This window comes from Chrysochloris asiatica, unplaced genomic scaffold, assembly GCF_000296735.1.
Source record: "Chrysochloris asiatica unplaced genomic scaffold, ChrAsi1.0 scaffold00065, whole genome shotgun sequence".
Taxonomy (NCBI): Eukaryota; Metazoa; Chordata; class Mammalia; order Afrosoricida; family Chrysochloridae; genus Chrysochloris; species Chrysochloris asiatica.
The window spans coordinates 12,811,721-12,822,129 of record NW_006408583.1 but is presented as its reverse complement, the minus strand read 5'-3'; the positions used below and the strand labels follow the sequence as shown (position 1 = coordinate 12,822,129).

Genomic DNA, 10,409 nt, shown 5'->3' with positions numbered 1-10,409 from the left:
TCTAGTATTCAACTAGACTTGACAAAATAAATTTTTTAAAAAAGGTTTTATTGTGAGTAATGTGATAGTTTACATGGGAGAACATTAGCTTTATATTCATCCTATCGTATATCGTTTCATTGCCATGATTACAATCCTTTCCATGCGTCATCAGACAACCAAAGGGTACACCTTGCAAGCCTGCCCTCGGTTGTCAGCACACAACAAAATTAATTTTATTCAGCACTTTCATGTACATATAATATATGCTCTGAAGGATCTTAGGCAAGCTGCTTAAGCATTTTTTTAATTAAGTTTTTATTGTGAATTGACTGATAGTTTACATGGGAGAACATCGGTCAGCTTTACACTCACCCTATTGTATTTCGTTTCATTGCAATGATTACAATCCCCTCTATGCATTATCATTCAGCACCATTTGCTTCCATTCCCTCTGGGTTTTTTTGTTTGTTTGTTATTTTGTTTTGGATGTACACTGAAGCACTTAGGAATATATAAGGCTTAGTTTCCTCACCTGTAAAATAGGATGCTTACCTACCTGATATGATTTTGTGAGGATTAAGCTACATAATTTATGTACATAAAAGACCTAACACAATATTTGTCACCCAGTGTATGCTGAACAATAATTAGAGAAGCTGAATTGTATGAAGAAGAGTGTGGCAGCAGAATTGGAGGAAGACTCATTAACAGCCTGCTATATGCAGATGATACAACTTTGCTTAGTGATGGCAAAGCGGACTTAAAACAGTTACTGATGAAGATCAAAGATCACAGTCTTCAGTATGGATTGCACCTCAATTTAAAGAAAATGAAAATCCTCACCACTGGACTAATAAATAGCATCATGATAAATGGAAAAAAGATTGAAGTTGTCAATGACTTTAATTTGCCTGGATCCACAATCAACACTCATGGAAACAGTAGTGAAGAAAATCATATGATGTATTGCATTAAGCAAATCTGCTGCAAAAGACCTCTTTAAAGTGTTTAAGAGCAAAGATGTGATATCAGTTTGAGGATGAAGGTGCGCCTGACCCAAGCCATGTCATTTTCAATTACCTCGTGTGCCTGTGAAAGTTGGGACTGAATAAGGAAGGCCAAGGAAGAACTGATGCATTTGCAGTATGGTGTTGGAGGAAAACATCGAAAGAACCATGGGCTGCTAGTAGAAGAAACAGATCTATCTTCAAAGTACAACCAGGATACTCCTGAGAAGCAAAGATGGTGAGACTTTACCGCTCTCATACTGTGGGACATGTTATCAGGAGGGATCAGTCCCTAGAGAAAGACATCATGCTTGGTAAAGTGGAGGGTCAGCAAAAAAGAGGAAGACCCCCGATGAGATGGGCAGCAACAATGGGCTCAAGTGTACCAGCAGTTGTGAGGATGGTACAGGACCAGGCATCATGTTGGGCATAAAGTTGCTATGAATCAGAATCACCTAACAACAAACAAGGTTCAGTACAATAGTATTAGGCTGTTTCCTCTGGGCTCCTCATGCTTCCACCTGTTTTATGGGACTGTTGAAAATTTCCTGTTTTGTATGTAAAAATGGTTGGATTTCACAAGGCTCATGCTATTGTGTATGAATAGACTCTGAGACACTCTCTGCTATTGTGCCTGGAATGCATATGTGGGGAAAGGACAGATCAGAATTTGCATCGTACAGGTGATGGTTTGGGGTTTGGGCTTGAGAGTTTGTTTGCAAAAGTAAATAAAAGGATTTGCAAATATGTAAAGAGGAGAACTGAGCTCTCTTGGCATAGTGGGTTAAGTAGTTGGCTGCTAATGGAAAAGTTGGTGGTCTAAACTTATCAGCCACTACTCAGGAGAAAGATGTGGTAGTTGGCTTCTGTGAAATTGTATAACCCTGGAAATCCTCTGGGGCATTTCTCCTGTACCCTGTGGAATGTAGAGCCCTGGAAAGCCTCTGGGGCATTTCTCCTGTGCCCTGTAGAATGTAGAGCCCTGGAAACCTTCTGGGCCAGTTCTCCTCTGCCCTGTAGAATGTAGAGCCCTAGAAACTTCTGGGGACAGTTCTCCTCTGCCCTGTAGAATGTAGAGCCCTGGAAACCTTCTGGACCAGTTCTCCTCTGCCCTGTAGAATGTAGAGCCCTGGAAACTTCTGGGGACAGTTCTCCTCTGCCCTGTAGAATGTGTAGCCCTGGAAAGCCCATGGGGCAGTTCTCCTGTGCCCTGTAGAATTACTCTGAGTCAGAATTGACCCAACAGCAGTGGATTTGGTTTGGGGATTTTGGTAAGGAGAAGGACAGTGTAATTGGCAGAGATCGGTTTACATAATTAGGGTTAGGCAATTGCAAGCTAGACAGCTGCTCAATAGCTTTTGGCACCAAAATATATATCCCAGCTGGGATATCATTAACGCTTAACAGTTTCATCCTTATGACCACATCTTGGCCAATTAGGTAGTCTTTGACCACCAAAGGGTACAATACATCCTGCTATAAGTGTCACATGCATTACATCAATATATTGTATAATATACACTAAATATAAATGCATTGGCTCTGTGGAACACCATGTTAGATTGCATGACTAAACAAGAATAGAACTAAAATATAAATTGATTTCCTAAAATAAAAGAATAATTATTCTAGAAAACCTTTTTTGTGTGTGAAAGTAAAGCAATCCAATACATAGAATAATTTTTTAAGTATTTTTTTTAAGAAGTATTCCATAAAAAGAAATCGATCTGGTGACAGTGTCTCACAGCGCATGCATACAAATAAATACAGGCAAGAGGAATGCAATGGCTAAAAGACAACGATGGAAGTATCTGAGCTGAATGCTACCTGTGGTGTTAAAACAAACCTTGGTCCAAAGTCATAAATCTGTGGGGTATTTTAACAGATGTTTCTAGCTAACTAATCTCTAAAGAGCATCTTTACATCTTGAGACAGACAAAAAAATTAGGGTAAAATATTAGACATTTGAAGGACACAGAAAGTTTCCAGAATGCTCATACATTAAAATTTAATATCTTGAAATTTTGGAATATTTTCAGAACTTGCAATTGCAGCATTTGTTGAATAAAATTTATAATGTAATATGTTTCTTCAGGGGCAAAACACAGTCATCCAAAGACAAAAATCCTACTAACTACCTGATCCAAAATGCAGGTGCATAAAGAATTTCACCTGTAACTTGTTTCAACTATAAATTATTTAAAGTTTATTTACTTCACCATCCGCTGAAATATTCCAATGATTTCCAGGATCATCTCTGGGTTGTCCTTTAAACCATGTAGCTGGCCATCATCTTCCTTCCATAATATATACATTTTGTTTGCCTATTGGTAAATGTTCCTCTTCCTTGTAAGACACTAAAAACAACTTTCAAGTTTCTTTTAGTGTCTTACATTAAGAACTTTATATGCAGAATATAAAAAACAAGGAGGCAACCGAGTTACTTCTTAAGTCTATGAAAACACTTAACCATTGGATAGAAGTCCAAGTTTACATTACCTAGAATGCAAAGGCAGCTACAAGTATGATGAATCCTCCCTAAAAATACCTGAACTCCTTTTTGCTGGTTCTGTGATGAACTATTTAAAGAAGGTCATTTTTATTTTTTGTTTGTTTCCTTTTCTTTGGATGGAGAGCATTTATCCAAACTTGGAGACACGAGATCCTGGAATATTAGTAGTGGAAAGGACTTTAGCAATTACCTAGCTCGATCTCCTCATTTATAGATGAAAAGTTGAGGTGGAACGACCGTCTATGACAGCCAGTTGGTAGGACAGCCAAGACTGGATTCCAAACAGGTACTGAGAACTAGCTCAATGCCGTTCCCTCTAGATGGCACTATCTCACAAATACTGTTAAAACCACCTTTCCCTTCAGATACGTGTGCCTGATTAATATTTCCAGACTAACAATCAGTAACTTTGTTGTGGTGGTTTTGCTCTTGATAGGTCATAGTAGGATATCTTTTTAAGTTGAAAATCCCGGAACAAAGGAATCCTGGGCATGGAAATCTTCCTGCTCGAGGTATCCATCCCTGTGGTCTGTCTTTATCTGGCATTGGCACTCCTTCACCAGCATCACTACCTTGACCACAGGGGCCAGGCCAGTGCAGTTCAAGGACAAGTGCATCATAGTGAACTTGGTAGGCAAGCAGTGGGAGCAGGAGGCATGGGCGCGCTGCACAGCTCCAGGAAGATTAGCAGACCCACACTTCCCAAAACAAAGGTGGTTCTGGACAACTACTTTTTCACAGTCTTCATGAGTGATAGTCTAAAAGGCAAACATATTTTCTCACATTAGTGTAGTCATTTCTTTAACCCATATCAGGCAGAAGCTATAGATTGTTGAACTGCAAGGTCGCCTATTCAAACTCACCAGTGGCTCCTCGAAAACCCTATACAGGTCACTGTGAGTCGGAATCGACTCGACAGCACTTAACAACAACAACAACGTAAGGGGCACAGCACTGCCTCAACTAAACATTATTGATTAAGTTGTAAGTGAATAAATTAAAAATAAACAGTTGTTATCAAGTCTGCTATGTCTCCTGGCAACCGCGTGTGTACATGTGCATCAGAGTAGAACTTTGTCCATGGGGTTTTCAATGGCTGATTTTCAGAAGTAGATTGCAAGGACTTCCTTTCCAGGCACTCTGGTTGGACTCAAGCCTCTAACCTTTTGTTTGGTGCTGAGAGCATTAACTATTTGCACCATTCAAGGACTCCGAATTAATAAGTTGTTGCTAATGTTGTTGCTAAGTGCCATTGAGTAAGTTGTAAAGAACTCAGCAACTCTGTTTAGGGTTTTTGGGGAGCAGCTGGTAGGTTTGACGTGCATACCTTGTGGCTTGCAGTCCAGTGCTTATCCTACAGTGCCACATCAGGTCTCCAAATTTGGCTTTAGGAAATGCCTAGGTAAACATGGAAATATTTTATCCTATGTTTTAAAAGCCAGACTACAAGAAGTTTTGACAAAAATTGAATGTCACCAATTGGAAATGTTCTAACAGCCAGCTTCTATTATGGATAATGGTCTTACCTTTCTGTTCCTCATGTTGCATTGTGCAGAACATGTTCTCAATACATGTGTGTTGAACTGACCACAGAAGAGATCAGAGCATCATGAGTTTTATTCTATTCTGTTTTGCAGTACATTCAAGAGGAGTGCAGTGGCTCCATATGGTAAGCACTGGACTGCGAACCACAAGGTTGGTGGTTCAAGCTCACCAATCACTCTATGGGGGAAAGCTGAGGCTAGCTGCTTCTGCAAAGATTTATAGCCTCGGAAATCCTATACAGGGTCCCTATGTGTCTGAACCGATTCCATGGCACTTAACAACAACAACATAGTACATTCAAAGGACCCCTGGTACCGCAGTGGTTACACACTTGTCTGCTAACCAAAAAGTCAGCAGTTCCAACCCTGCGTCTGCCAGTCCACGGGAGAATATGAGGCAGTCTGCTTCTGTAAAGATCACAGCTTTGGAAGCCTTTCTACTCTATCCTCGGGAGTCCTGGTGTGGTGCGGGGGGATAAAGCACTAGACTGCAAGGTCGGTTTGAACCACAAGGTCAGCCGTTCAAACTCACCAGCCACTCTTTGGAAACCATAGATAGGGTCGCTATGAGTTGGAACCGACTCAACGACACTTAACAACAACAACTCTATCCTACAGGATCCCTATGAATCCGAATTCACACAACAATGGCAGTAGATATATATTGTTTTGGTTTTTAGTAGTACATTTGACTCTACGGAGCAAAGTTGTAACACATATGCCTGCATCATGCATTATGCTGCCGTTGCCTCTCCCTAACCCCAGACACCTAGCTTTATGTGTCCTTTGAAATACGTAAGTCAGACACTTTAATTTTAATTTAATTAGCAATAGTATTCAAAATAATCATTTCAAAGGAAATTTGATTGACTGATTCTTAGGAGCAATTTTTAAATTGCATATGGGCCAACAAAAAAGTCATTATTTGATAATTGACGTATTGCTACATAGCCTTGTCTTTACAAGCAGAACACTTAAGTGGCCCACATAGTCAGTCACTGGCTTCATATAATACAGCCTGCTTAATTGGGTAGCATGGCTGGACTGGAAGATTTCACTCCACTCTGCCTTTTTGTTTTCAGTATCTCTGTATTTAAGAAGATGATGATTTTCCATTTTAATTTAACACTGTGAATTAGGGTTTGCCCAGACAGGAGAAAAAGACAGTAGATGTCCCTTCGTTTAATAGTCTGAAATTGATCACAACCACCAAAAAAGTCAGTCAGTGTAACATGGATTAGGAGATAGTTGCTTGTAAGGGAAAGCAATGAAATTTCACATCAAGATTTTTTTATTTTATTTGAAAACTAAATAAGTTAAGACCAATATATTTTAGTTATGGTAATACTAGTGCGGTGCTGTAGGATAAGCATTGGACTACAAACTCTAAGGTTGGCAGTTCATACTCACCAGTTGCTCTTCAAAAGCCCTACAGTATGAGTTAGAAGCAACTCAAAGGGACTTAACAACAACAACAACAATGATGTAGTTATGTGCAAAATATGAAAATTAAGAGCATGGTAAATGTGGACGAGGGCTTGCAGGGAGGGGTCCAATGTATTCCACCCTGTCTTTCCATGGTGTTGAGTTGTTCGTCTCCCTCTTAGTAGGGCACAGAGATGTAACTAGAGAGAAATTCTGGTGACTGCTCCAATTCTCCATTTCCTAGCCCAGGGGGCACTATTACTTGTCTCTCTGTGTAACCCATCCTCAAAATAAAAACAAAGAAATAAAATCCCATAAAACAAAGCTTTTGCCATAAATATGAATTATTACCGATTAGCAGTGCCATTATACCCTTGTCGTACCATTTTCAGATACCAAGAAACCATGAAAAAGCCGGAAGTAAATTTAGCAAGTATGACCATATTTTGCCAAATCCTATGATGAATGCCCAAGAACCATATGTAGGAGTTGGGTCATGCGCCGGCTCTGGAAGCCTCCTGCCCATCTTTCCACTGCCCTCCAGGGCCTCTCCCCTCTCCCCACACAGCATACCTGGCTGAAGGGTACTGTTCGACAGGTCTCCTGATGCACTTCGTGGCTTTTAATGGGCAAGATGACCCCCTGAGAAGTGGGGCTCTTTCTGAACATGAAGTAGTTCCAGAATTTCTTGGCCTCTTCCCGAAGAGGAGATTTCTCCATTTCTCTCCCATCCACCGGCTGAGGGTGGGCCTGGGTCACAGGTGGCACACTGCGCTCACTGACGGAATCCCCAGACAGATGCTGTTTTCTCTCAGACTGCTCCCATAAGTTCCCCAACCTGGACAGCATCTTCTCTCTCTGTCTCTGGCCTTCCATGGCAGGACTGGTGCCCAGCAGGTGTGGCATTGCCACAAACAGATCTGGCTTCTCCTCAGCCTCCTCGTGGTTGCCCATGGGGATCTCCCCATGACTCCTTTCTAGAAGCTCAAAGGAGAGAGAATGCTGACTCTGGAGGCCATCTTGGTGCCGCCCTGCCTGCCCCAGAGGCAGGACCAGCAGTAGCAGTAGAAGATGCATGCTGTTGTGGATACAAGCTTCCTTTCCAATTCGCAGATGGTGAGACTAATTTTCTGCAGAAGGTAAAACAAGGGAATCCTATATATAGCTAGTTGTCTGTGGGATGGGGAGGCAGGTGCTTTAGCCAGGCACAGTAAGCACATTTATTGTTTGCTTAAATTATGTAGTGCTAATGGTATCCTGTGTTCCCTTTGGTTTTGTGTATTTTAGAAGATCTGAGTGAAAGCCTAGAGACCAGGGGGTAATTAGCTGGCAGATTAGCTGTCTGAGATTTACAGAGCAGGTAGTAGCCAAAACAACACATTCTTTCCCCAGTTTCCCAGCTCAGTTATTAGAAGGACCAACAATTTGCTGTGCATCCACATTGAGGTAGAAATGACAAGATGTGTTTTTATTAGAAAACTGTATCCAATAAAAACGAAAGGTATCCATTTAGCAAAAACCCAGATCTCTATAAATGCTATTAACACATTCATATTCACACACACATGGGACCAATGAAGATGTTTATCAAAATTAAAGCATTAACACATGTTAACTGTTCAGCAGAAGACACAAAAAGTCTCTCATATGTGGATTGGGAGTTTGGATTCTTGTATGGTATCAGAGTGAGGAAATACCATCTCCATTTCCACACGTTGTTGTTAAGAGCTGTCGATAAAGGGAGAAGAGCACAAGTGGAATGCAGGACCCTATCCAGAGATGCAGGCACACCAGAGATAGCGGCAGAGATGGGGACATGGAGAGAGGGAGCAACTGAGGATGCTAGATTCTTGGGAAGAGAGAGACTGAGAGCTGGTGGCCAGGAGGCAGGCTTGCAGAAGGTGCCCTTTGGAGGTGTGAATTATTATATATGCCTGAGTGATTAAAAAATTTAAAAAGAGCTGAAGTGAATAGAGAGAAATACCGTTAACTTATGGTACATGGAGGGGATTATAATCATGGTAATGAAACAAAGTATATGATTTGTTGAATGTAAAACTGATGGTCTGCCTTGTTAATTCATAATAAAAAATATTAAAAAAAAAAAAAAAAAGCTGTCAAGTCTGTTGCAACTCATAGTGACCCCGTATAGGGTTTCTGAGGAGCGGCTGGTGAGTTTGACCCGCTGACCTTGTGGTTCAAACCAGTCTTGAAGTCGAGTGCTTATCCTATGGTGCCACACTATAACTCCATTTCCACACATGGGAACTCATAATTCCCAAGTTAATTTCCACACAGTAAGAATCAAATTGTTGTTGTTTTTGTTGTTAAGTGCCGTCCAGTCGGCAATAATCAGTGCTAAATTCCACAACTGATCAGATAAACCTTTTCAGTTTGTTAATTGATTCCAAATTTCCCAACAGAATCCAAAGGAACAGACATACAGTTCCTCTGTCTTCAGTGAGTACACAGAGCTGTCTCCCTCAAGACATCCTATAGATTTTCTTTCTCTTTCTCTTTCCTTAGACAAAGACCTAGACTTGAGAACATGGATTCCAAAAGACAGGTTTGATCAGTTTGGGGCCTTAATTTGTCTGGCCAGTTCCTTTCCGTTACCGAATGAATCCACACCAACTACCCCTCATTGTACAATAATTGATAAGCAGTCTAAATAAACATTGAAACAAAAGTGAGTATTCTGGGATCCAGAAGAAAAATTGTTAAATTTTTATCACACAAAAAAGTTCTGTCATAAACCAGCCAAAGTTATGAGAAAAAAAAACACATCCACAAAATTGAATTCCATGATTCTGATTAACTCAAAACAGCATTGCTTCCATTGGGGACTGATCCCATACATGCTTATGTTTCTCTGTTTTATTTGATAATCACATTCCTTGTTAATAGGTTCCCAATGACTCTGAAACATGTCTTCTTTTTGCAGTACTGATTTAGATTTTCTTCTGAGAACTGATCCATTGGAATCTTCTCTCTAGGCACTTGTGCTCTTCTTAACAATGATACCTGGTTTCTATGAGGAAAAGTCCCTTTCCATGTAATAATGAGCTATTTACAAAGGAACCATCATGTTTCCAGAGTTCTAGAAGAAGAGATAAATTCATAGTTACCCTATACAGAGCTTCTGAGGCTATAAATCTTTAAGGGAACAGAAAGCCGCATCTTTCTCCCGAGTAGGTTCAAACTGTTTCTTTATGGTTAGCAGTACAACTCGTAACCCAATATGCTACCCAGTCTCCCTCAACAAATGCCCACAGAATCCAAGCTATCATTAATCAAGGTAAAACTGATTCATAGTAAATGAGAAATATTATTTGCCATTTCTTTTAAAGACCTCTTCAGTTTTTTAAAAATTGTTGAATTTCTCAATGTCTCTCATCCATCCAATGCAATGGATCCTTTTTCCTAATACATGTATATGAATAAAGTGTGGAAACCATAACAGCTTTCCAGAGTCTTTTTAAAGTTTTCTTTTCAGTTACTGAGTTTCCGTTGTCATTAGTCACAGTAATCAACAAGTCTTAAAACTGAAAACAGAGATGCCACTTGGGGTCTCAGATTGCTCAGCACTGGAATTACTGAACATGGGATTTCCTGTTGTTTTGAATAAAGGCCATCAACTTGGTTCCCATCCCTAGCTACCCTATGCACAATAGAACAAAGCTATACCCGATTCTGTGTCATCCTCACAAAAGTCATGCTTGAGCCAATTGCTGCTGCCACTGTGCCAATCCATCACGTTGGGGTCTTCCTCTTTTTTGCTGATCCTCCACTTTACAAAGTATGATGTCCTTCTCCAGGGATTGATTCCTTCTGATATTATGTCTCAACTATGAAAGACAAAGTCTAGTCAACTTGGCTTCTAAGGAGCAGTCTAGCTATACTTCTTCAACATAGAATTGTTTGTTCTTTGGCAGTCCA

The 10,409-nt window shown here is 40.4% G+C and overlaps 1 protein-coding gene across 1 annotated transcript; it reads right to left on the bottom strand.

Annotated features, from left to right (window-relative positions):
- Nucleotides 1-3,956: 3,956 nt before the first annotated feature.
- CER1 (cerberus 1, DAN family BMP antagonist) lies at nucleotides 3,957-7,547 on the bottom strand. The gene is made up of 2 exons (XM_006864484.1): nucleotides 7,044-7,547; nucleotides 3,957-4,259 (listed from the first exon to the last, which is right to left on the bottom strand). Exons 1-2 carry the CDS (start codon nucleotides 7,545-7,547, stop codon nucleotides 3,957-3,959), a joined length of 807 nt encoding a protein of 268 aa, XP_006864546.1.
- Between the last annotated feature and the right edge of the window lie 2,862 nt (nucleotides 7,548-10,409).